At 37.9% G+C, this 27,420-nt stretch overlaps 2 protein-coding genes and 1 long non-coding RNA gene across 7 annotated transcripts in view; 1 reads left to right on the top strand and 2 right to left on the bottom strand.

Moving 5' to 3' along the window:
* The window catches only part of jcadb (junctional cadherin 5 associated b), a 12,106-nt gene extending 9,627 nt beyond the window's left edge, over window positions 1-2,479 (bottom strand). Inside the window, exon 1 of one of the 2 annotated variants that reach the window (XM_028019420.1) lies at window positions 2,125-2,479. In XM_028019420.1, coding sequence (XP_027875221.1) covers window positions 2,125-2,447 — 323 coding nt within the window. In that variant the 5' untranslated portion in view covers window positions 2,448-2,479. Of the gene's footprint in view, window positions 1-1,223; window positions 1,815-2,124 lie in introns of those variants that run through there. The other variant, XM_028019422.1, reaches the window with a different exon arrangement.
* On the top strand, window positions 2,347-19,077 carry LOC114145818 (uncharacterized). Of its 2 annotated transcripts, XR_003595768.1 has the most exons (5): window positions 2,348-2,484; window positions 7,630-7,678; window positions 16,488-16,687; window positions 18,405-18,513; window positions 18,943-19,077. It is a non-coding gene; the product is annotated as an uncharacterized LOC114145818 (long non-coding RNA). The 2 variants fall into 2 exon arrangements; XR_003595769.1 differs by lacking the exon at window positions 7,630-7,678 and having other exon boundaries at window positions 2,347-2,484.
* Window positions 14,359-27,420, bottom strand: kcnj9 (potassium inwardly rectifying channel subfamily J member 9). 3 transcript variants are annotated; one of them, XM_028019427.1, is made up of 9 exons: window positions 26,963-27,420; window positions 26,629-26,876; window positions 24,574-25,019; window positions 22,720-22,933; window positions 21,267-21,468; window positions 19,219-19,411; window positions 18,918-19,115; window positions 18,412-18,542; window positions 14,359-16,750 (listed from the first exon to the last, which is right to left on the bottom strand). In XM_028019427.1, the coding sequence occupies exons 3-9, from the start codon at window positions 24,869-24,871 to the stop codon at window positions 16,484-16,486; spliced, it is 1,503 nt and encodes a 500-aa protein (XP_027875228.1). In that variant the 5' UTR covers window positions 24,872-25,019; window positions 26,629-26,876; window positions 26,963-27,420; the 3' UTR covers window positions 14,359-16,483. The 3 variants fall into 3 exon arrangements, with proteins under 3 accessions (XP_027875228.1, XP_027875227.1, XP_027875226.1); XM_028019426.1 differs by lacking the exon at window positions 26,629-26,876 and having other exon boundaries at window positions 26,939-27,420; XM_028019425.1 differs by lacking the exon at window positions 26,629-26,876 and having other exon boundaries at window positions 26,963-27,419.

The following is a 27,420-nucleotide window of genomic DNA, read 5'->3' as shown; positions in this document are numbered from 1 at the left end:
AACTAATTTAATATCAGTGGGAGTTGACCAGCGATTTTGTTTTTGTTTTTGCTCCCTTTGTGTCCTTTCTTGTGGGATGTTTTTGAGTTTACTTTAGACTGACTTGTTTGAAAATTTTTTGTAATTTATTTTGCACCTAACCATTTTTGAATTTGTTAGCCCTTTTCTTTTGTTTTAATTGGGTTAAGTTGCGTTGTGTTTTGGTTTTGGTGAAACCATCTTCTTTTGTCATAAATCATTTTACATTCCACTTTTTCTCTGGACACATTTTTATGTTACCGCCCCTGAACACTTAGACCTTGGGGGGCGTAACAGCAAATATTACTTAACATGTGAGGATTTTACTCCATTAAATAAGTGTACTCAAGTTAAAGTTTGATTTTTCTAAATATTTGAGTTCTACGGCAATCAACTACCATAAAAATGTTAACATGGAAAACTATAATAATGACAGTATACATTTCTTCACAAATACAAAAAATGTAAAAAAAAAGAAAAGTAAATAAAAATTAAAGTTATTCGACCATTTTTCATGTTGCAGGCATGCTCCTATTAAGTGCAGTAAATGTGACGTTTTTCCAGATTGAGTGAGTAACTATTTAATTTAGTCGTTATGACCAGAATGACATTTTCCCCCAGTCTTTATAAAATAAATCTAGTTTTTACCTTTTTATTCAGCTGCATTTTGGTTAAACATTTCTGCTATTTCTCCGGCAATCCAGACAATTTAGCTTTTATGTTGTACAGCAGAGAAAACACATAAAGGTCATAACTCCCATCAGCACATTTAACCCATCCTTATGTCATTTTACTATAATTAAGCACCAAGTGTGGGCTATTACCGCTTATTAAAGTTTAAATATAACATTCCAATCATCTGTATTTTCCCCACTGTAGCATATTCGTTTTATAAAAAGAACACTGCATGGGCAGAGCTCCATCAAATATCTGCACTGCACAAAACCCACTGTTAGTCAATGTAGTGAGCAGCAAAGTCAATGGATCATCCTCAGCAGCATATGCTACTGTATGGCTGAGGGGAGTTGCGCTGTGCACACTTGCCCAGCAACATGCTTACATCACAGAGCACGTGCTGGGTGGGATTCAGTGTCTCAATGTTTACACTGGAGTGATTACGCGCCTGTCTTCAGGCATGTTCAGTCTTTGTAGGTTTTCTGGCAGACTAGTGCTGCTGTTTGCATCTGCAGAAGCCTTAAAAGCACCTTTTATATTCCCTCATATTCCAGCTGGAGATAAGTCGGCGGTGCTGCTGCAGCCAGTGTTCTGCAGCTCTGCAAGGAGGGGAAGAGAGCAGAAGAGAGAGGAAAAAAAACCCTGCGCAGTGCAGACTCAGTTTTGCATGCAACACTGAAGGGCCCCAGTGAGAAGAGAGCAGAGCAGAGGAGAGGAGGGAGTAAAAGGAGAAAGAAAAGGTAAAGGGGCGTGGCGGATTAAAAAAAGAGAGGGAAAGGCACCAGTGTTGCCTATGACTGTGAATTTGGAATATTGTAGATATATAAAAACAAGAGGAGTAAATTTTCCCCAGAAAACTCAGAAATGTTGAGATTAATCACAGAAATTTTCGAGAAAAGGCGAGGAAATTTCTGAGTTTCAGAAGTTGAAAATTTTTGTGAATTGTCTCAAGTCTATAAATGCAGGTCATGAAACCAGATTGTATATATAATGACCATATGTGGCGCTATTCAAATGAGTTTCATTATTATGACAGCATATTAGGACCATCGGAGATTGAAAAAAAGAGTACATTTTCACAGATTTTTTTTTTTTGGATTAATCTCAGAAATATTCAAGAAAAGTTGAAAATTTGCTAGAAAACAACTAAAAAAACAAAAAAATCGAGAATTATCAACTTTTGGAACTAAGAAATTTCTTATTTTTTTATTGAACGTTTCTTAGATTAATCTGAAAATTTCTGAGCTTTTTGGTGGAAATTTACTCCTGTCTTTATCTACAATAACTCTGTTATGCCGTCGTACATTAGATTTTGAAATTTGGGCCTTTGGGGGGGAAGGTACTAGGGTGGGGGAAGTTGGACGTGTTTTGCGTTGTGCTTGAACTGAAAACTGGATTGGAAACAGATCTGGCAACCCTGAAATCACTCACCCGCTATCAGTGGCGAGCGAATCACCCAGGAGCTGCACATCACCAAGGATACCAATTCCAGCTTCTTTCCGCCGCAGGATCCTCTCCCCGCTCTCGTCCGTGGCGGGGTAGCCCTTCACCAGCGCCTGCCTGCTGTCGTAGATGCCCGTGATGGACGCCCCCCTCTCCGCCTCGTACCCATTAAGCGTCCCCCGGCCGGCCCTGCTGTCCACCAGTTCTCGCTGGCAGTCGGCGGGACGCTTATCGTAAGGCGCGGCAGACGGAGGGCCGCTCTTGGGCAGTTTGTATCCATGCGAAATGAGGAGGTCCTCCACGCTGTACATGGCGGCGTCGCTCTCACTCCAGGGCGGGAGGGCAAAGGTGGGTGTGTTGCCTTATGCGCAGTGGTGCTGGTGGAAGCTGGAGCACGGCTGCTCAGCAGAGGCCATCACTGGGGAGAGAACAGCGAGGCGACATGTAACAGGAAGCAGCTAAAGCTGTCACTTAGAAAATTATGTTGAAAGCTTTGAGCTAAATTCTTCCTTCTGAAATTCAGAAATTTAGTTAAAGCTTCTGTATATACCTTTTATAGAAAATGTTTTTTCTTCATATATTAGTTAAAACTAACACCATGTAGTGACAGTTTGTTATGAGACAGATAATCAATGCAAAGACCGGGTCTTAGCATCAAACTCGTAAATGCGCTAAAGGCGGAGAAACAACTCACTGTTACAGAAAAACTGCAGACATGATTGACAGCACTAAGACTCGCCTCCTGGCTCTGATTGGTTGTTTCCAGTTAGCATTTGATACTCTGGGAGAAGCTAGAGGAACAGGAGCTCATTTTTTTTCACATATTATCTCTCATTCTATACTGTCAGAACAAAGTGGAGGTTTCAAAAAATATATCAAAATGTATATTTTTTATAAAATTTACCTGCAGTAGCTTTAAGTGAAAATAAATATAGTCTATGAGGTTTGTTAATATTTGGACATACTACAGAGGAAAGTAAAGTAAAATCCACTTTTTCCCCTTCCAATGCCATACAGATATCTGAAGTTTTGAATCAGCCGATACAGAACAATAGTGCTGAAATGACTTAAAACATTACTTTTTTTTAAAATCACAGACATAAATCCACTGAATCACACATTTATTTGATAACTCTTGAGCAGTGGAGCACACCAAAAATAACATTCATTTGAAATATGAACATAATTTCAACACATCTCAACTGCTGCTATGTTTCTTACAGCTTCAAGTTACAAATTTGCATATGAATGAATCTGAAAATCTGTTCTCCAAAGTCTGGATGTTGAAAAATGTGTGAGCCACGCCCTGGACAGAGTTCAGAGTTTGATCAACTCTGCTCTTTCTTATCTACTTTTCCACAAAAAGAGAAAAAAAGCAAACAAAACCTTTGTGGCATCTCTTAATCTGTTCAACAATGATCAAAAAAACAATTTTGTAGTTTTTAGCATCTTTCTAAATTTGTGGAACTATTTCCTTTGTAAAATTTTAAAAAATGCAATATACACATAGACCCTTTTTTTATTTTAGAAAACTCCTATATATACATTCACATCCACAAATCAACCAATAATATCTATGCCATTATAAGATTTAATACAAATCGGCATAAATTGGTTCAAGAAAACACAAAACAACTCCTGTAGTCCAAATATTTCTCTGTTTAGTAACAGACATGCGATTCAGATGCGTCAATGCTGCAATAAGGCCAGAAAAAAAAAAAGACAGATAATGTTTTATGAACCCCGTGTTTGCTAAGTACCTGCTAGTGTGTTTCGTCTGCTTGTGTGTTGATTTATGAATGCATGGGCCGCCCTGCCTGTCTGATATATTAATTAGTGGCCGTAACAGTGTGTCCTGCCTGGAGATGACAGCGAATGTCTTATGAACCTGAAACACATTAATCAATATCTTTGCTCACATAAGCATTTTTGGATAGTGACATCATTTCAATTATGTTCACAGAAATGCAACACAACGCAGTGAAGGTTTATGTCAAAGTTTACAAAATGTAGGCAAATACTTTATTTAATTTATAACAACCAATAGAAACGGCTTTCATTCAAAGTACATCAATTAAACCACAGCTGAATTGTTTTCACACTTTCCCTCCCAGCAGCTGGACTTAGATCTAAATGTACTAAAATGAACATGATCAACATTTTTTTTAGGATTTCTTCAGACTTCAGCTGCTTTTTCACTTGGTTTTCATCCTGATCCTTGTAGAACTGTAAATATCTTAAATTTAGGAGTATTTTTCAAGTCTAAATGAATAAGTTTAACAAAAACAAGAGGAAAAGCAGAAAAAGTCCAAATTAAAACCTTCAGAATGCCTGAATAAAATGCTGCCTAACATCCTTTTACAAACACAAAATGTTGTCTACTTCTCACGGTTTATTACTCAAAGGCTGCTTCTATTCAAGAATGTCCTAAATTATGACGTTTTACGTTTTTACATCTGATCATATTAGTGAACTTTTGTCACCAAACTTTCAACACCAAATTTGTTAACTTTCTGACTGATCACACTTTATTGCAGAGCACACTTCTTATTTTATCTGCCTGTTTTTTGGACTGAGAAGACGAGCCAGGACCTGGAGAAACGTAAGCAGAGCGAGCTGCGCTTTCTGCTTTACTACCATTGCTGCATTATTGTGTAATCCAAGAAGCAGAAACCCAATAATGAGTTAAATTAATAATGTTTGCTCACTTTCCATAAATTGATGTCAGTTCAGCTAACGTTTACACTTATAATGTTTAAGAAAATGAAACTGAGTGAGTTTTTCTGGCAGAAAATGAAAATAAATCACATACGTCAGCTTTAATGTACAATTCATAATGTATTAATTCAAGCCATTAAAATAAGGGTTAAGTAGTTAAAATAAACATCACTCCCTAAAAAGATCCTCACAATTTATGATTAATGATTTACATTATTGCATTTTTTATGGATTTTTGTTTATTTTTCTCACTACATTGTGGAATATTCACCAATCTGTGACATATAGGCCCAATTAGTGTGTCAAAAAGCAAGAAGAAAGTTTAAAAATAATTAAATCTACATTTTATGCAATAAATTATATTCCTTCATCAACTGTAAATTACACAAAATTGTTACAGTGTAATATTTGCATAATAATGGCATAATAATGCATAAATAATGAAATAATGTATAATAATGCAATAATGCATTTGCATAATAATGGGTATTATTATTATGCGCTCTACTTTATATAATTAATCTGAAAAAAGCAGAAAATTTGTTTCTGCATTAATATAATAAAAATAAAACATATTTACTAGACTAAGAGGACAGAGAAAATGTTTTACTGCAGGTAATATATTTTATTTAAAATGATAAAGCATATTAGGGTTTAAACTAAGTTGCATTTTGCAAAAATGTCACCAAAACCAGATAATTTCCAACATTACAAAACATTTTTGTGGCTAAATGATAACCAAGAAACAAATTTATACAAGCAGTGGTAGTTTTGATATGTCATTTTATATTTAATTTTTATTTTACTACTATATAAACCCATTGAGATTAAAAACTTGGAGTCCTGGCCAAGAGGCAGCAATGAACAAATATATGACCAAAATGGCCGACCTCCCAGAACAACATTAAAAGTCAAAAAATGTAATTGTTAGATTCCTATTTGGCACTAAATGAAACAGAGATTTATTTTTTAAATTTTCTTTTACATTTTTATTCTGAGATCCAAACATTTTGCATCAACTCTGGTTAAAATATATACATTTCCAATTCATGGATCAGCGTTTGTGGAGTGTTTGTGGAATCTAACTCCAAATTATTTGTAGAAAATATGCTTATTCGCTGATTTTTTTTTTCCACACAGCATATAAAATATTCAAAATAAATGCGCTTGGGAAGCTGAAGAACATAGGAACAATTCAACTTGTTGTTGGCTGGCATTTGCAAAGCAGCCAATCTAGGACTGTGATTTATCTACTTTAGCACTGATTAGTTGTACTTCCAAAAGATAAGGAAGACTGTAGATATTAGTTCCTGCGGTAGTGCTTAAACAGTTTCCACTCTGCATAATAATGGGTATAAAAGTATATTTGGTGTTTGCACTATAAAACTGGGTAGTTATAAACATTTTCAGAGGGAATATCAAGTAATTGTGGATTTTAGCTATTAATGAGAGGTTGAGGTCCACTGTAAATCTGATTATTCTGCACTGAAAATAGATTCATTTATACACAGTTTCAGATTTATGTATTTATAAAGACAAAAAGAGAGCATGTGCAACGACAAGATCACATTTGATTGAGACAGCTGCAAAAAACTGGACTGACTTATTCTCCAAAACACCAATTTGATTCGTGAAACCTTTAATATGTTTGTGAAAATGAAACAATGGATATCGGGTGCAGAGAAAAGGACTCGCCCAGAGTCGCCCAGCTGTTCATGCAGAAACCGTCTCTAAAATCAAACAAATGACCTAAAGCAGAGTCAAATCTAATTTGCTTTATCATGAATCATTCAAAATGTCTGAAATATGTATAAAAAGGGCATTTACATGATTTTTCTTCTCATCTTGACCTTACAGTGACCTTAACATTTCTCATCCCCTAACTTTGTCCACTTGGCAGTTCAGAGTTGCCCTCAGAGTGGGAATTCACACACATACTGTTTGCTAAGCATTTTTCTCTGCAACGTTTAATATCAGCCAATTGTCATGGGCTAATTAATACAGTCCAGATGTATATGTATATAAATGAAGCTCAGCAGAAAAATCTCTACTGACCATTTTTCCAAGGACAGCACATGTGAGAAAAATGGTTAACGATTAACGGCTTTGTAAACGCCTCTTCAAAACCACAAACCACACAAGCTGCATCCAAAACTACATAAAAACATCCTCAAATCAAAGTCTAAGTCTTCTAAAACTATTCCTGCTTGCTAAAGTGGAGCTAGTAGCCTAAGGAGTTTGGAAAATGCTGCAAACACCTCAACATGGATCGTTTGTGTGTGTGTGTGTGGGAGGGGGTGGGGGGTGAAATCCAAAAGCAGGGATGATCAATAAGTGAAGAAGAGTAGTGGAGCAGAAGCAAAGAAAGAAAAAAAAACGACACACAGTGGCTATTTTTTTTGACAAGGTCACAGCTTCAAATGATTGCAGCGGAAATATGGCACATGAGCCTCTTTTTGCATAGCAACAACAAAACTACCAGGAGTAACCACAACACAAGTCGTCTCTCCACATGGACGAGGAGGGACGGCTCTGAGGAGAAAGACGGGAAAGTTCTGCGTTTTGGGGAGGAGAAAACACAAAGTGTAAAACTCTGCAGCTTGAATCATTTAGAGGCTAATTAGTGACATTAACACTCTGATTTAATTTCTTATTATACACTTCCACTTACAACTTAAAATGAGACAGAACTTTATTAAGTATTAATGTGTATAAATTGGATTTTAACTTTAAATTTCCATTTTTTTAATTTTTTTTTAAATTGGCTGGAGGCAGCCATTCCAGACAGGAGAAGATATCCAGGCCTGGAGGGCTGCACGCACAGGTAGGGGCCACTGTAACACATCAGCACTAGCAGGCAGCGCCACCCTAACAGCCAAGGGAGTGTACCTACATCCTACCTAGTGACAGGCAGAGAGCAGAGCAGATCATAAAAATAAACTGCCTCTGCAAACTCATTCAAAGCACAAGTTATTAATTAGGAGCAAAAAAAAAGCGACCCCTCCTCTGGATAAGTCACTGCAGCTATGAATGAATGAACTGAAATAGATCCGTTGTATCATAGCCCAGTTATCAATAAAACATCACTGTTGTGATTGATACATCATGCATTATAGATACAGCATGACCTAGCCTCCCCACAGCCTGCTGCAGCGAAGTCTGCATGAAAACTGACAGCTTGGTAGATTATATTTTTAAATCTCCACCCCAACACCTGCAGGTACATCTCCAGCAGCTGCACGCCCTCTAAGTTGAAAACATTTGACGAGAAATTCTAACCCGGGTGCAAAAAAAAAAAGAAAAAAAAAAAAAAAGGATGATTTCTTCTCCCCCCGCCCCCCTCCCGTAAATAAACGCAAAAATGCTGGATGAGGGAGCGCACCGTCCCCGCCTCGCCGCCACCAGCGGCGGCGGCTCATCTGTCGACAGGAGAGCATTTTGAGGCGTGTGCAAGTTGCCGAGGTTTTGCAGATGCGTCCTCGCTGCTTACTGTGTTTACCGAGCCTAAATCGTGGAGGCTACGTGAGCCACACGCATACAAGGAGAAATAATAACACCAAGCAGCAGCAACACCCCGTTCCTTGGGAAGGAGCGGTAGAAATTGCATGCCCCACGTTGCAAAAGCGAGGAATAAAAAAAAAAGGGCGTAGCGGCGGACGGAGCATACCTGGGAGGATGTTCGGCGTCGCAGTCCCCCTGCGCCCAGCTTCTGCTGCTGAGACTGAGCACTGCACAGAGCCTGAGCCGAGCATGCCTATTGGTAGGCAGAGACGCGCTGGTTGCTGGCTGCCTGGACTGGGCGCTCCTCACTATACAGCTGAGGTGGGGTGGGCGCCTCACATGCAGGGATGTCGGAATGGTTTCTTCCAAACTGTTTCCCCCCAACTTTACCTTTTTTTCATAGCAACAGTAATTTTCACACTCACACTCACACTCATTCAGCCTCTACTGCTGACTTCACTGGTAATTACTTCTACTTTTAGTTCGTTTTTTTTCTTCACCACCTGACAGATTTCTTTCCCCACACAATTGTTATTAACATCTGTATGCACCCAATTCTATTCTGCAAGATTTAGTTGTGCAGCGCAGCAGCAAGCAGCACCACACCCTTTGGTGATGTTGATGACTCGTCACTGTGTGTGTCCCCCACCTCCCATCCAATGCCAGGACAGCTTGGCTAATTAAAAGTACTGGGCTCGGGCATTACTGTGCCAGCTATGGCATGCAGCACCGAAAGGGATCCCTCATTTGGAGGAAGATGCATCCCGAGCGATGGGTAAGTGAGAGTCCTAAACTTACTCTGTAGTTCAGTCTATTTTTTTCTTATAAAATGTCACTATGTCATGATAGTGTAGTATGAGACAGATTATATGTAAAGAATTTTTCTGCCTTCTACCAGTGATAAATAGAAACAACCAATCAGAAGCAGGAGGCGGGACTTAGCGATGTCCATGCTAAGGTCAGTTAGCATGACCGCCAATAACAACGGATAATTCAAATTCAAAACTACTGTTTTGAACCCAAGGGGAAATTAAATGTTCTTGTAACTCATATTAAGTAACATTCTTCAGAGAGAGATGGCTGTAAGCAGGAAAGAGCTCTTGTAGCAGTCTGTATTACAGCAAATCTGAAGAATGCCTCTGACCGAAGACACTCTGCTTTCCCAAGACAGTATCATGAAGAGGATGGTCAGGGTTGTCTGTAATTTTCTTGGTTTTATGAAGAATCCTAAATGCTTTTTCTGTAACAGTGAATTGTTTCTCCATCATTAGGGCATTTAGCAACATGTACAGGAGGATGATTGACAGCGCTAAGACCCTCCTGGCTTTGATTAGTTGTTTTTGGTCAGAACGGTGCATTTCTTCAGATGGCAATAGCAGCTCAACGAGGAGGTAAAGAAGATCAAACTTTTCACAGATTGTCTGTCTCATATTATACTATCAAGACATAGTGACAGTTTGAATAAATACGGAAAAAAACTTTTTTTAAAATAAAAATTACATACTGCAGCTCTGAAGTATCATGTTGCACCTTCCTACTACAGTCATAACACTAACCTGAAGCTAGATTTCATTGGTCTCCAATACCACGACCCATCCATAGTGTGCTTGAATTTTTGTATCCTTGCTGCCGTTTAAAGGCGTCTTTCTCAAAACATTATGCAGTAAAAGACGTACTTGATTTCAATGCTGACCCTAAATACATCTGTTCATATTTGAGATTTAACATTTCACTTTTTCCACATCTTATGTTACAGCCTTGTTCCTTATTGTCTTGTTTGTTTTAATCTTTTTCTTCAAATGTATGTTTTCAAATGTATTAAAAATATGAATACAAGTCACATTAACTGTAAGTATTCAGAGCTTTTGTTAAAGGGGCAGTATTATATAAAATCAAATTTTTGTACTTTACATTATGTTTTAACATTATTATCTAATCTAAAACATATCTGGAGTGTTTCTTTGATTCTTTCATGCATGTCTGAAAAATCGTCTAATCTCCATGGCAACCATTCAGCTGTGCAAAACGCTTGGGAGGACTTAGCTCCGCCTTCAAGATGCAGCTCCTCCCCTAAGTCGCAGTTTCTAAACTTCTGAGCTTCTGCCCCACAGAGCAGCCACCACTCAGCTCCTCCAGACTAGCCAGCAGCAATTAGCAAACACCTAGTAGAACTGCGCATCTGCTGAGCTCATTATTACAATCTTCTTCTCAATGAAACACTGGTAAACCATTGTTAAAGGGTTAATAGAAGAGCCATGTTGTGATGACTCTCATCTCCATCAGGTTGGACTGTGGTCAGAAAAATATTTTGTCTCTATGCACCAGATTGAGACCAAACATATTTAAAGAAGAATAGACAAACTCTTCTGTATATTCTGTGCAACACACTGTCAGAGGCTTGCAGCTGTAGTGAAGTCTAAAATGTCTGAACAGATCTTAATACTAACACACACCTCCTTTTTCAGTGTAATTTAGGAAATCATGTACAGTATAATTTGTCACGTTCCAGTTTTGCGCCGTATTGTGTTATGAAATTCCATTAAAACGATTAGAAAGTTTGTGTTTGTGACACGGCAAAATGTGGAAGAAGTTGAAGGATTATGAATACGTTTGCAAGGCTCGGCAAAAATAACTTTCACTCTATGTTGCTGGAGATGATAGATTGTAAGGTTGCAGCATGTGGGAGTCTCTTTCTTTCTTTTCCTGACTTTTTATCTATGAAGGATGTAGATACAGAATATAAGATGTCACAAAAAATATGTAGAGAGCTCTTTATTAGTAAAATCATCTCCAAATGTGTGACATGTTGAAGTTCTTCTTCCTCTGACATCTTCCTTTAATTAACAACACTTCTCTGTGACATATAGACTGTTTTATTTGCATTTATATTTCAGCAGAAAATCTCATTTTTATTTTATTTTTTAATGTGTAGATGCCTTGTAAGAAATGCTCTGCAGTTCGTGGTTAAAAAGATGAACCAATGGAGTAATGCAAAATGACCGTTATTTAAATAGGCTGTTTCAGACGCTGCTGTGTGCTGCTCTGGCTGGTCTCATTCCTTTATCAGCTCTGCTCCACTTCACCAGTAACTGGCTGCCTTTAACTCTTCACTGCTTTTAAAGTACTCTAAAAATCAGCAGCAGATAGCTAACAAAAGAAGCTGCAAAGCAACTTTTAATATCAAATTTAATACATAAGGATATTTATTTCTTCTGCACACTGATGTGATTTTTTTCTAACACATTTTGTCTTCCAACAATCATGTTTTGCTCCACAAAAAAAGTCTGCAAGTTTCCCTTCCTCCTCCTTTTTTATCAGTGGAAAAATATATTCAAAATGAGAGTAAAGTTCATATCAATATTAGACAGTTTAATGCTATTTATTTGCCAGTTAAACAATAGAAACTTCTTAAAATGCAGCTTTTGTGTTGAGGCAATAATTTACCATTATGGAGAAAAACATAATGTTGCTTTGAAGCAACAGAGGGAGAGAGAGAGAGAGGAGGGGAACCAATATGGCAACAAGAACAGTCAGTAGTGTGTGTTTATGTTCAAAGACATACCGATAATCATATTTTTTCTTTCATCTTTTGAGTTTAACACAGATAAATATAACTTTGGGTTGAATTTTGGCTGGCTGATGTCAGATGGATGTTTCACATCATGCTTTTTTGAAAACCTTCTGGTAAATGATCATTGTTTTTAAATGATACAAGTGAGTAAATTCTGATTCATTGACTGTTGCTGTATGGAGTCAAAAATATGTTCGACATCAACCTTTGATTTTATCTTTCCTGACTATCATGACTTCCTTCCATCAAGATAAACTTAAGTTTAGACTTAGTAAGCATCCATCTTAAACTAAAATAAAAACCATTAAAATATTAATTACAGCTTGGGAATTGGACTTGGGAGTTAAATTTTTGGTGTAGTTGAAAACCAGAGCTTGGTAGTAACTAGTTACATTTACTTGAATAACCTTTTGGAAAAAATGCCCTTTTATGAGTATTTTTATTACACTGAACTTTTACTTCAGTAATATTATCATGAAGTATCGCTACTCGTACGTCAGTAAAATTTCTGGACGCTTTGTAGAAAGTGATTTTGATTTTTTTATTCTTTTGCTTGATTTTATTGTTTATTTTTTGTCACGACTTGAATCACTTTTTCTTTTCTTTTTTTTTTACCAAAATCTGTTTTACTCTTAAGTAATTTCTTGCACAGCTAGAAACATGTTTTAAGCAAACATGTTTTCCCCTCACACACAGACACCAGTTTTTGCAGTTTTTGTTAGTTTCATAAGTTTCATTTTGAAAGAAACTGATTTGTACTTTTTCCCATCTGATGGTAATTTTTAAACATCAAATTTGAATATTTTGGTCAGTTACTCAGTACTTGACTTTTTACCAAATGTCCAAATGTTTTTTTTTAATGGCTACTTTTTATTTTTACTTGAGTGAAAATAGGTTGAAGTGGTTCTACTCTTACTCGAGTACAGTGTTTGGATACTCACCTCTGCTGAAAATGAACAGAGAGATAAATAAAGTTTTCATTTGTTTATCAATCTGAAAGGAAACCTTTGTTGTGGCATTTCATTTTTGCTGCAGATGGAAGAAAAATGGTCTGACTCCTGATGTCAAGGGCATTTATTGTTCTCCTCATGAAGGTGACTTCTGAGCCTCATCACCTTCATCATGATCTGTTCACACACAAACATCTAAAACATAGACAAACTCATTTAGAAAACACACACACACACACACGCTCCCACATGCCCATGCCCACACACACACACACACGCGCGCTATCTGCCTCTCGCTGTCCCCAGCCTCTGTTGCCTAGGACACAGATGTGATGGCGATGGGGACCCCATCCCATTACACGTCAAAGAGGCTGTGTGAGTGGCTGCAGGAGAATGCGCGGGGTCTCTACCGCCCTCTTGTGGCCACAGCGGAGAATGTGTTTTCTTTGAGCCAAGATTCTGCCTGGTAACCCAATATGCTGACTTTTCTGGATGCAGACAGCCAGCCATGAATTTCTAATGAAATACCTCACTCCGTGAAGCCTCACAGGAGACAGAGATGAAAAGTTCAACATGAATAATCACTTACGAGATCAGAGAGGAAGTTTACGACACCATTAGTGCGCTTTATGTTTGGCTAAATTATTTCACAGCCACAGCAAGTTAATATCTCTGCTCTGGTTTTAAAAAATTAATGCTATCCACCATGTTCTCTATTACTTATAACCTTTAAATATGATATGCACTGTATATGATAACAATACATGGCTCAGACTAATGCACATGACATCATAAAACCTGTGATTATTGTTGACTCAGCTTCAGCAGTAATAGACTTTATGGGGTACTTTCTGTAGCCCATCATTTACATACACTGAGTTATTCTGGTACTGTTCCAAGAATTTCTACATTAACTTATGCCATTGATAAATAAAGAAATGTAAATTGTGTTGTTAGTTCTACATGTTTTTGAGAAGTCTTCATTAAATAAATGGAACCACGGGAAAGTAAAGAAAAAAAATCATTTGCTTTCATTCTATCGATAAAATCAATTTCAAGGCTAATGTCATGTTGACATTTTTTTGTACATGCTGAAAAAGCTTAGACAGCAGTGGCGCCCTTACAGAGGGACAGAAGGGGGACATGGCCCCTCTTGAAACTTTCTGGCCACCTCAAAGAATCATGTTCATGTTATAGGAAGGCAAGCAGAGTTATCTTCTTAAATGAAGACAGAAATGTAAAACCCAATAAATAAATATGTAAAAAACAAATTTTAATTTGAGCTGGGGCCCCCCTAAATTTTTACTGGTTTGGGCAGGGCACCTTCTGAAAATGTTAATTCACTGCAGCATCTTTGCTCATGTAGCAGTGATGTCAATAATAAAAACTCGTTTTGCAATTATTATTTTTTCCTTGGATAGTTTATTCCCTATATTATTTTTCTATTTTTCTATGAAAAGCAGATGACTAAACATACATAAATAAAGATGTAGTACTCAATTTAATCAAGACAATACAATATACCATATGCTGCAATATATCAAGTATACCCAACATATTTTTCAATATTTATTCATGAATCTATTTTGTTATTGTCTTGTTTTTATTTACTTTGGGATTTTTAGAGGTGATTTGTTGTAACGTTTTCTTGTCATTTTGTAAAATGAAAAATGCACAGTAAAACGTAGATGACGAACATAAACAAATTTTTCTCCATCATATGAGGCAGCTGTGGCTCTTTGTTGAGGAATTCATATTTGGTAACAAACCAGTCACAATTTCAAAGAGAAAAAACAAAATATATGACCCTTTAAATTGGAAGGATTTCCTTCCATCTGCAGCCTTAGTAAAGCTAAGTTTGTACAGTTCCCATACGAAGCAAATATCTCCATAGGAAAAATAAAATGTACAACATGTTCTCTGGAATATAGTGTAGTTTATTCATTTTAATCAATGTGCTATTTTAAATATTAAAAACATCAAGTAAAAACAGCCATATATATATATATATGTTTATATATATATATACACAGCAGCAGAAGCAGGAATTTGGGCAGAACTGAGCAGGGCATTGTTGTGCTTTTAGATGATACATGGCTGAAACCAACAAAATCAAAGAAATATAGAAGGCAGCAATACAAAAGACAGCCTAATATTCTCCAGGGCTTTTGGAAAAGGTCTGGAGAATAAACATTTGAAGAAGACTTTAATTTGAAGAAGTTAATAAAAATTTGAAGAAGACTTTCAGAAATACTTTCCAGAAATTTCTAGAGTACTCCAGATTATTCAAGCTTCTTTAATGCCATTTATACATTACTTTTCTGAAATTTCTAGGTTAATTCTCCTTAATATCCAAGTTATGTTTCTGTAATTTCCAGGCTACCTGTCTTTAAAGAATTAAAGAACAATTTCCTGGTTATCAAAGATTAGTTTCTGGAATTTTCCTGTTAATTTTATGTTTTTATATTTTACCTCAGTGAAGTTTACAAGGTACCATCTGCAACTCAATTACTCTATAAAAAAATACAGGTTATTTTTCCTCACGGATCTAAGTTTTGGCAATTTATGGGTTGATTTTCTAAAATATACAGATGAATTTCTCAGGAATTTTATATTTGCTTTCCGGAACTAACAGAAGACTTTTCTGAAACCCTTTTTGGACCTTGCAGGCTACGGTGCAATTTAAAGCAGGTCAAGTTCCAGTAAGTGAATGGTAAATAAGCCACTAAGTTTTATAAAAAAATAACCTGTACTTTTTAAAAAATAACCTGCAAATTCAGGGAAAATATGGACTGCATGATATATTTTTACCAAAGCAGTAACCTTGTGAAGCAGCATCATGTTGACCTTTTTCTAAAAAGTTTCATAGTCTCTGTTTACAATAATCTGAGTAAAGATATAAATGTCAATAAGTTTTGTTAAATAATGTCACCCTTTTGTTTATATCAGGGCTTAAAATAGAGAATTAATGTCCACCTATATATTTTTGTTCAACAAAATTGATCCTAGATAACTTACTAGCACCAAATAAAAGTTTCTATCCAGATAAAAGAGAAAATGTGTACCGTAATTAACTGTGTAAGATTTCTAACTGATTTATAGTAAGTCTTAATATGTGCATCTAAAAAAGTTTGTTTGTATTTCTATATTTTCTAAAACTGCAGCTTAGAGTAAAGCATCTATGCACTGTATCTATTTTAAACGGTAATAATCAATATATTTAACTTTTCATGTGCAACAACCATCAGTCGGGCGAAAAGGAAAAACAAAACAAAAGAACTAATTACTGTCTGTGCAACATTCTTTCTGTCCACAGGATGGACTGCTGTTTAACCCTCCTGAAGCATAGTATTGTCATTTTAAAGTAGATATAGGCAAGGGTGATCAGAGCAAATACAACAAAATCAGATATGCACATTGAGTACACTTATAACAAATAAAAGACAAATATTAAAAAATATTTTTTTATAAGGTAACACAAGATTGTGGCATCTACCGTGGGATCTGTGGGTGTGTTGAAACTACTCATCTGCCTTAAAAGAGTCTTTAACACACAACTATGATGATGTGGCGATATACTGAAGGTTCTTTGTAAACATTCTCTGTTCTAGGCCTCTGTTTCTGATTGATCGGTGGTGACGCTTCCGTTCAACTCGCCCAAAGCCGATTGCTCCTGGATGTCCGTCATCTCCCCAACGGTGAAGATGGGCTCCCCCACCTTGCTGTGGGCCGAGCCGCCGTCCGGCTGCTTGGTGGCTTGTTCGGCCAGCGTGGGCTCTTCGTCCAGCCTGCTGGAGATGGACCAGTAGAGGTGAGCGTTGAGTCTGGCCGCGGCCAACGCCAGCTCCCGTGCCGAGCAGGAGGGCGTGTTCACCTTGGTGGGTGTAAGGGAAGATAAGTTAGTTAAATCTGACTTTTTTATACTTCCATTTGGTTTTTTACTACTTCTCAAAACAGCTCAGTAAATTTGCCAAAAAACAGTTTTCATCTACCCTCATGTTCTCATTTGTTCTCATCTAACAAAAGGACAGCGCCTCCCATGATAGTTGCAGTCTCAGGCACCTGTCTACCCATGTCTTATGTTGTTCATTTGTCTTTTTTTGTTCTTTAAATGCGCTGTACTGAAACTAATTTTGTTGCGCTTTCTGTACAGTGACAATAAAGGCTCATTCGAATCCTGAAGTTAATTGTTTTTGGGGTCTGGAAAATGAGCCGTTTCAAAAACCTCTGGAATGTAACGTCAAAAGTTAGCTGGTTCTGCCCCTTACCTAGCAACCCTAGCCAAGCCATCCCGTTACCCAGCAATTCCAGTGAATTCCAGTCCGTCACCTAGCAACCCAGGCTAAGCTCCAGCACAATTGCTCAGCTAGTTTTACTGCTGCATACTGGAAAAGACAGGTGTTTTGTTATTAACTTATTAAAATAATAATAATTATCATTGTCATTTATTTAACTTCCCTTTGGGACCAATAAAGTATTTTTTTAATTAAATTACCTTTCAGAAACTTGTTGGATTCTGAATGGTATGCTCAGTGTGCTCTCCTAATGCTTTTCAAAGATATATGGTTGTGTAATTGAACGTCCATTTGCAGCCATTTTGAGTGTAAACGCTGAGTTGGTGGGCGTGGCCAGCAGAATTGCTCACTATTTGCAGGTGGTTGTAGTTTCTAACTCCAGTGAAACCAGGGGCTCCACTGTAATGGGTCAAAAATGGGTTAAAAGCTCAAAGTGCAAATAAGAAATCTTTAAACTGACAGGTAGTATGAATATATTTGAAAAAAGGATGACTCAGACTCGAAAATATAAACAAAGCCTTCTGTAAAGCTTGTCCATCATATCATAATTTGAATTTAACTGCTTGCCACAGTTTTAGCAATGGAGTTGCAAGGGAAACCCTTCACTGGAGGCGAGCAAGAGACATCCTAATTAGATGGTCAAACCACATCATCAGACTCCATTCAATGCAGCTCCAACTTTTCTCCAGTCTCACTTCATCTGAGAACAATCCAAACTTCCTAAGAAAGAAAACTGATTTCAGATCCAGGAACTGTTTTGATTTCTGGTTATGAACCACATATCATTTATCAGTTTTATTTTACTAGACCTCTCATCTATACAAGTTACAAAAATACAAACATTTTTCTTCATTTCAAGAAGCTAAGCTCAAATTTAAGACTTGACAGATTTTTGAGAAAAACAGCTGCTCTAGTGGTATCATAGCACTTAATTTACTCCAATTCCCTTCCTATTTAGTGATTTTGAGGTGTAAAAATTATTTTGAGTTCCTACATTTCCCAGCATGCCATACAGTAACCCCATGAGAGTGTGAGAATTTAGCATTGTGTGTAGGTGGGGGCAAGAACAGAACTGAGAGTTTTTATTTACCAGAATTTTGTGTTTTTCAGTTGCTTGAAATAACTGTTAAGGCAACCATTTTATCTGCTTTCTATAAAATAGGCCAAAATATAAGTAAACTGATTCAAAATAATCAGAAAATAATTAAGAATTTGAATGTTATCTTTGAGGAGATGCTACCTCAAACGTGTGATGAAAGGCTCCGTAGTCGATGTCAAAGAAGCCCTCTGCCAGCAACATCATGGGGCTGAACCTGTGACCCCACAACACCTCCTCCGCCAGGTAGGAGCTCCGCGCCTGGCACGTCATCCCTGCACACATAAAACACACTCATGAGGTACTTCTGATGGGGAGAAGGATTTAAATAAACAGGCTCGCAAAGAAGTGACATCTTTCTTTGAAAGACAAAGAATGCCCCCTGACCAAATGGTTAGATCAGCTGAATTATTTAGAAAACCATTCTGATTATTCAGAATGTTGAGTGAATCTTCATCAGTGTAGACAAAGAATCTGCATAGGATAGCATGAGATTAGGCAATGTAACTTTTTGGTCATTTCTGATGCTGTGGTATATTGTGTTATTGATTTGCAATCCTCAATCTTAAAGTTGTGAATTTTTTAATACAAATTATGTGAAGGGAATCTTCCCTTACGTGAAGGGAAGATTAACTTCAAACATGTCTCACCGGTGGCCTCCACCATTCCTTCCAGAATGACCACAATCTCGAAATCCTCCTTCTCCAGCTGGGCCTGCGACATGTCCCAGAAGGGCGAGCGCGCGTCAATTTCATGGGAGATCACCAGCGGAGAGACGAGGAAGAGGCGGTCATCGCCCGTCTCAAAGCCCACGCTGATGTCTGTTTGGTCCAAAGGGATGAACTCACCTGGAGGAGACAAACACACCTTCTAGTATCTAAACAAGATGCTACGAAATAGCAATTTATTGCAAATATGTTTCCATTTTGTGGTTTATCTTTCTTGTTTTACCCTCTTGAGTCTGCTTGGACTTGATTAGTTTGGCCCTCATGTTGGCCCCAACAATGTGAGAACTCCGAAGGTCGCCCACCCTGAACATCAGGCAGAGCTTGTCGTCTCTCAGAGAGATGACTGCGTGCTTGGAGAACACCAACGTCTCGGCTCGTTTATTAGGCTGGGAGATCTTCACAAACATGCAGCCGACCTACACAGAAAGGAAACAGGAAGAAACAAGCACAGCCTGCGGTCAGAATCCGAAACAAAACAAACAAAAAAAATGAACAAAGAAAGGACCCAGAGGGTATTTCCATCAGCTGGAAAAGTGGAGGATTGTTGAAAAATTAAAAGCAACGCTTGTTATTCAGCATTTATAATGAACTCTTCAGCTAAGCAGTCCAGTGATGCTGTGCAGCTGCAACATCCCCATTGTAACTGCTGAATACAGACTGAGCTGAGCTTTTCTCAGTAGACCTATTTCCAGCTTTCAGTGTTTAAAGCAGTAGTGACACTTGAATTAACCTCAGATTGAAATATTTTTAAGATGCAGAGGAAAACATCCCACATGTCCATCAGCTCTGAGGATGTTGTTTTTTTCAATTCGCAGACATGCATAAACATGATTTAGCCTTGATGCTGCTGCGAGAACTCATTTAAATCACATCAGCGCATGCAGTATTAAAATGTTCCCGGTTTTATAGAACTGTGTGTCACATCAAATCGGTGTCTTTTAATGATATTCTAATCTTCTATAGGCAGGATTTAAACTGGATACTAACCAGATATTTAAATAAAGCTCCCGTTTGACATTAGACTTTATTAAATCTTCCCTTTTCTTGATCAGTTAGGAATTTGGTAAATGCCAAAATGAGAAGTTGAAATGAAACGTTCTCACGTGCATTTCCTTAGATTAGCTTGTTTTGAGTGAATAATTCCCAAATGTTGATGAAAAAGTGCTAGTTTCTTTGGCAGATTACTTCACCTTTAGCAAGATATTTTTCACATTTTATATGTTACTTGTAAAACCAAAAGTACTGTGAAAGATTTAGTATTTTTGCAGTGTATTGATGTTTACACCAACGTCTGATTATAGTGTCTGAAAATTGAAGCTAAAATTGAGATTCATGAAATCAGAAAACATTTGTCCAGTCTGTTACTTTTCAGTTTTGGCCAGGTTGTGTGAACTTTAGCCTCTTTTTTCTGTATTTAGTTGACAGGAGAGGCACATATCTGCTCAAAGGTTTATCATTTTTAGTAATCAGGTGATATTCTGCACATCTTTGTCATGACAAATGGTTATTTGAGCTACTGTTGCCTGAGTTGCAGAACTGTAATTGGTCGGTTGGACAACGTTTACACTCAAACATGAAAATAGCTGCTAACAGATGCGCAACTATACAACTGTACATTTTTGAAAAGCAAATGTAGGGCCTCCTGCACAACCAACAAGTGGTTTCTGGGTGGTAAGTCAATGGCTGCTGTCTTTTCCAGCAGCCATTGTACAGTGCATACAATGGCAAAACCAGCGGACCAAATGTGCTGGAGCTCAGCTTTGGTTGCTTGGTAACAGGCTGGGCTTCACTGGGGGCTTCTGATTTGTGACATTACATTCATAAGGTTTTTGAAACGGCACCAAAAATGGTTATTAAGTTATTGCCGAAAATAAGCGTTTGGTCTGTTTTTAGAAGCACAAAAACATGAAAAACATGAATTTTATGTAATAGGTCCCCTTTAAAGTGTGATGAGATAGAGATGATTTTTTATTATGTTCTGCTTTATAATACAATAGGTATTAAGGATGATCTGTATACAGGTGCAAAAGTACTTATTATCTCTGTTGCTAAGCAACTAATGTCACTTTTCTCATTTATTGAACACGGCAGAGTATTTCCACTTTGGAAATAATTAACAAATGACTGTCCAAATGAATATCTTCAGTTTTTGCTATTTCTGTCCTCTCGTTATTACAAGCGTTTATCCAATGTTGCTGCATGATAAACATTTAATTTCCACTGCTGTAATATTAGATTTTCTTCTTAAATAAGTCATATCTCACAGCTCACCATGAACGCATTGACCATCGATCCCAGTATGGCCTGCAGCAGCAGCAGCATGGTGCCCACTGGACACTGATCGGTGATGACTCTGTGCCCGTAGCCAATCGTCGTCTCTGTCTCGATGGAGAAGAGGAAGGCTGATATGAAACCGTTGACATTGTTCACGCACGGCGTCCACGCCTCGTCTTCCAGATGGTCCAGATCCCCCCTTTGGGAGCGAAACGAGGAGAATGTGTGAGAAATAGCAGGGTGGGACGAGGCGACAAAGCGGGTGCCAAAAGAAACAGCAAGAAGAGTGAGAAGAGTTTTTTTTATTCTTATTTATTTTTAGACCGTATGGTATAAGTATAAACATGGCAACTCAGCTCTCCTTTTCACTCGACAGAATAAATCCTGCACAGATTTATGCTTGGTCATTAACCTGACATGTTCGGCCGTCATTTTTTCCCCACTCTGCAAAAATCTTAATACCTTTTTCATCACATCGTCCCAGTATATCACAGGCATAATTCACCCCTCTATTAGCCTGCAGAGCTTCCTTTCAAACACACACTACACTGGTCAATGTCGCTCATTACCACTGATCCAGCAGGAGAGGCGCAGCTAATTAATGGAAGTGGTGTGAGGCGCTTTATATAATCTTTGACTTTTATCGAACTGTGCCGGTGACCAAAGAATTGAGGCATCACAGAAATTGCTCTGGCAACACTTAAATGCAGTCTGAAGCAGATAGAAAAGGTCATAGTTTTTCTAGCAGACCATGTTAGCTAATTAGCTCCAGCAGACACATCTGGGGAAGAGGCCCTGTCATGATGAAATACACAGCAATGTTTATATGTGCCTGGTCATCTCTTTTTTAGTTTTACTTAGCGGGATTTCAAAGCAGAGATCTCTAAAATGTAATGTCTCCTTTTGATGATTAAATTGATAGTTTTGGAATATGTGAACGCTAACCGGCTTGCTAAAAGCTTCGTGAAAAGATTGATGCCACTGTTTTACCAGTCAGCAAAATATGATGCTGTGGCTAAAAGGCTGTTAAGTTATCTCGTAACTGGAGTAAAGAAAACAGCTCACTGGACTAGGAATACCTAAAGCTGTGTTAACACAAAATATATTGCATCTGGAGAAAGAAATTAAAAGGTTTTAACTGGGCTAGTGTCAGCACATCAACTATAATTACCTACATCTTTATTAATTTGAGTCTGACTAACGGGAACAATATTTATGTTTTGGTAACATTTAAAAAAACACGAGTCCTGTATATTCTTTGTTCATTCTGTGAATTTTTAAACTCTTTCTGATCATTTTTTTGTGCATTTTGCTTGCAAAAATCCAGAAATACAGCTGTCTCAACTCATGCTACTATTTAAATTTAATCTCATGACCTTGACTGTATATTCTGTGTATCTGCAGGATGGGTGGTAGATGCATAAACCTTACTAATGCTGATAAACCTTACCTACAGTAGGCTATGAGGTACCAAATGGCGCCAAAGAAGAGCCACGTGACTGCGTAGGCCATGACGAAGACGAAGAGCGAGCAGCGCCAGTTGAGGTCCACCAACGTGGTGAAGATGTCGGTCAGGTAGCGGTACGTCTCCCGCATGTTGCCGTGCTGCACATTGCAACGGCCGTTCTTCTCGACGTAGCGCTGCCTCTTACGCCGAGCCCGGGCTGACAGAAGAGGCAGAACACAAACATTCATTCCTGCTAATCTATGTTTCATCGCATCGTCTCCAAAACTCAGAAGTTCTGAATGAATTTGAAGCTTCAACTAGGATTTCAGTCTTAAAATGAGATGAGGTAGATGAATGAAGGAGATAAATGAAAACAGGTGAAAGGGGACATGATGCTCAGAGAGAGAAGAGTGGAAAACAGATGAAGTGTGACAGGACAAACATCATCAAACACCAAGAGAAAAAAAGCTACAATAAAGAGCTGACAGCACTTATAAACACATTAAATGATGATCAAACGTCTCGCTAAGACTTTTAATGCATCAAATGCTACTGTTACACATAATGCTGCCTCTTACAGGTGGAACTACAGAAAAAAAGAGTAGGAAAAATCTAAATATGACAAAAACAACAGATTTTTGATTCAAACGACAGTCCTCGGATGAAGAATTAGAACAAGTAAATGCAGCATCTTAGCGATTATTATGTTCAAACTAGAGTACAGCGTAAAACACTGAGCTGCAGCTGTTTTTACCATATTTACATCAGATTAAAGGTTTCTTAGTACAGCACTGAGTAGTCATATTTTTATTAACCGAGCTTTTATTATAAATAGAATCTAATTTATCCAGAAGATTTTATTGAACAGCACCTAGTTTATTAAGTTTAGCTAAACATAGCAACCACTTGCAAAGAAAGTGACACAAATTCTGTTTTTATAACAGAATAAATTTGTTCAATTAAGCCCAAAAGATTTGCTTCTTTTAATAAAATTAAAGTTTTGGCTCTACATTGCATAACATCCCTTTCCCACAAAAACAAACTAACCAAACAAAAAAATGATTACTTTATTTGCTTGATTTTATTTTTATTTTTATTTTCTTATTACTGGTCAATTTTGGCCTACATAACAAGTAAGAAAGTACTTATTGTATTGCTCCAGTTCTGTAACTAACAGCATTCTTAGGTTTAGACTTTTTCTTTTTCTAGCCAAGACTTGCTGTAAATACTGGAGGCAAAAGATGTGCAGAAGTGTCAAAATCACTGAGGGGTGAAGAAGTGCTGCATGGCCCAAATTAGAGATTTGCTACGACTGCAAGTGAGATAAAGAGAGGAAGAGGAGGAGCAGTCAGTTGCAGAGGAGGGAGCACTGCAAAAACACAAATTCTTAAGTACTTTTTTGTATAATTTCTTACTACACTTAAATTAAGGCAAAACAAACTTACAAGTAGCTTTGTAGCAAGATATAGGATCTTGTTTTAGATCAATAATTCCTTAATATTGATAAAAAATGTACCAGTTTTTACATTCCACCTATAACAAGACATTTTTCTCATGTTATAAGTGAAATAATCTGCCAGTAGAACTAATACTTCTTCACCATTGTTAAGGAACTATTTATCTAAAACAAGCCCGTATATCTTGTTGAAAATGTATTTAATATTTGCACTAGAAACTGAACAAAAATGCTTGGTGAGTGTTTGTGTTTTTGCAGTGAGAGAGATGGAAGAAGAGCCAAACATGATGTATTTGCACCAAGCGGACTGTTTAGTCGTCCATTCTTGATAATAAAAATAACAGTACTACTCTTGAGAAACAGAGAACATTAAAAAATGAAGGGCAACAGAGGTCACTCACCCCAGCCGAATCGCCCCCTCTCTTTTTCAGGCCCCTGGATCTTCTTCCTGTGCTGATTGGCGTTGGCCTCCCGTTCTGCGAGCTTGGACTGGAACGACCTTTTGACCTTGACCGGGGGTGGAGGGGAGGGCATGGTCTGCGTGGTGACGACGTGGCCCAACTCCTCGGATACGTTAAGGACTCCAGTGGGAGCGGTCGACTTTGTCGCCGCCTCCTCTTCCTCGCCTTCAGCCTTCTCCTCCACAGGAAGCGCCAGGGAGTCGGGACGGGAAGGGAAGACGGAGTTCTCCAGCGCCATCGTCTCTCTCTGTCTCTGTGTGTGGGGTGGTGTACGGGCGTGTGTGTAGGTGTGTGTGTATAGAGTGTTAGACTGTTATTGATATCGTCTTTATGTCAGACTGTGTCCAGCTGTTATTGATTGGATCATTTGTTTGCTTGACTGAAGCCTGGAATGAAGGAAGAGAACACAACGACCAAATGAAATCGTGATTGATTCACTGCTCTCGCTAAACATCATCAGGATTTTATTTCTTGTTTTTCACAACATCAACATCTATGAAGCTCCTATAAACACACTTTCCTGCCTTGAAGGTGTTTAGTAAAACACAGTATCACAGTATCAGTTATGTTTCATTTTGTCACATTACAACCACAATCTTTAACGCAGGTTATATAGGTTTTATGTGACAGCACATAATTGGGACGTAAAAGAAAAATGGTGAATGGTTTTCAAAATTACTTAAAAATCTGAAAAGTTTTGTTTGAATTTGTATTTAGCAGCTGTAAGTGTCTTGTAGGATGGGTGTCTTCCTGCTTTGCAGCTGATAAGAAGAAGAGGAATGTCAGTTTTCATGTCTTGCCCAGATTATCAACTGCATCTATTTCTAGACTTTGACTGGGGCCACTCTAATGCAATCTGACTTTCTTTTTCTCAGGATTCCGAAAAAAAGTCAGAATATTGAGATTAAAGTCTAATTGCTCAGAATTCTGTAGATAAAACTCAGAATACTGAAATTTAAGTCTGACATTCTGATATTAAAATCAAAATTATGAGATTAAAGTAACATTTCTCAGAATTCTGTAAAAAGAAAACATCCTGAGGTCAAAGTTACAATTTTGGGAAAACAGTGAGATTATGAAATTAAAGTCTGAGTTCTGAGATTATTGTCAATTTTCTTGAAAACTCATGTAAAAAGGTCTGAATAATGAGAAAAAAGTTAGAATACTGAGGTTAGAATAAGAGATTCTGAGATTAAAGTCAAATTTCTCAGAGATTCTAAGAAAAATGTCAAAATACTGAGATTAAAGTAAGAAATTCTGATAAAGTCAAATTTCTCAGAAATTCTGGGATTAAAGTCTGAGATTAAAGTCAGAATTATGAGATTAAAGTCACATTTCTGAGAATTCTGGAAAATAAGTGAGAACAAAATCTGAGATTAAAATTTGAATTATGTCATTAAAGCATGCGATACTGATATTTAGGTAAGAATTATAAGATTAAAATAACATTTCTCAGAAATTGTCACATTTCTTGAAAACTGAGAAAAAAGTCAGAATACTGAGAAAAGAGTTAAGATCCTGAGATTAGAGTAAAATATTCTCAAAGACAGAGAAAAATGGCAAAGCAAGTGTATACACACAAATATATATTGTATATACAGTATATACTGTATGTGTGTGTGTGTAAAAATTGAACAAACAGTCTCAAGTAAGGTTAAAATTTTAACATGAATATCTTGCAGTTATAAAAAGATAGAATAGGCTACTCCTACAACAAAACGTGAAAAAGTTCACGACATCATTTTATAATTCAACACCTTTGAAAAACAAGCGCAGCTGTGCATATTCACACTGGAGGCTCTTTAATTAAGCCAGTTACACACACACGCAAAAAACCGCCTTGGGCTGTGTGTGTGTGTGTGTGTGTGTGTATGTGTGTGTGTGTGTGTGTGTGTGTGGTCCTTGCGTGCCAGTGTGAGTACATTGTGCAAGTGCACTTATGGCGCTATTTTAAATGTGGCTTATTTCTACCGTATGCCTGCTGAGGTTTCTTACATAAGTCCCAAAGAGGAGAGAAATCTGCACAGCGAGGCATACTGTTCCCTGAAATATGTGCACGGGAAAATGGAGTCCAGGTCCTTTTCCAGCAGACCTGGATGTTGTGCCTCCATTTAGGCAACTGGTCGCAGGAGAAAGAGTGAGAGAGAGAGAGAGAGAGAGTGGGGGGGGACGGAGTGGCAGTCAAGATGACGCACTATCCTGCTGATGGATGGGTCAGAAATAGCCTCTGTTCCAGAGTCCCTCTGAGTCAGAAACCAAAAGGTTTCGGATTAATGTCACAAACATCCAACATCCGACATCCTACCTGCGCAGCGTCGCAACGTCTCACCTGGATCGAGCTGACTGTTGTATCACGAGGAAAAGGAAAATCTGCTCCATAATCCGGCCGGCGTTGGTGATTCGATTACACCCATGTCTGATCCTGGGTTGTAATAGCGACGCAGGATCAGTCAGCTGTTGTTTTTTCTCTTCAGGAAAACAAGAACCACCTCGACTCGACTCGGTCACGCACTAAATGAAAATCCGAAAGCTGTAGGCCAGTGAATGATCAAGTTGGGGGGGAACGGAACAGATTAAGCAGCTGAAGTTGAATGTTTACGCGGATGCGTCTGCGGAGCATGGTGTGAAATGGTGGCGTCGGGATAACCCGGCAGCTCCATGATCTGTGCGGCTCTGATGGAGGCGGTCAGGTGTTGGAGCCTCAGAGCGGAGGAGGATGCTGTCATCAGTCCAGCCCCTGTCAACCCTGCCTCAGTCTCATTACTACAACACAGAGGGAAGATCTTC

The sequence above is a fragment of the Xiphophorus couchianus genome, chromosome 6 (genome assembly GCF_001444195.1).
Source record: "Xiphophorus couchianus chromosome 6, X_couchianus-1.0, whole genome shotgun sequence".
Lineage (NCBI taxonomy): Eukaryota > Metazoa > Chordata > Actinopteri > Cyprinodontiformes > Poeciliidae > Xiphophorus > Xiphophorus couchianus.
This window is presented reverse-complemented; position numbering and strand designations above follow the sequence as displayed.

What these genes read in the sequence shown, in the direction of transcription:
- kcnj9 (XM_028019426.1), bottom strand. Translation starts at nt 24,871, where the DNA reads ATGGCGCTGGAGAACTCCGTCTTCCCTTCCCGTCCCGACTCCCTGGCG. An exon ending in TACCTCATAGCCTACTGTAG is followed by an intron (nt 21,469 to 22,719) that starts GTAAGGTTTATC and finishes TCGCTCCCAAAG; the next exon opens with GGGGGATCTGGACCATCTGG. An exon ending in CCTTTCATCACACGTTTGAG is followed by an intron (nt 16,751 to 18,411) that starts GTAGCATCTCCT and finishes ACACCCACCAAG; the next exon opens with GTGAACACGCCCTCCTGCTC.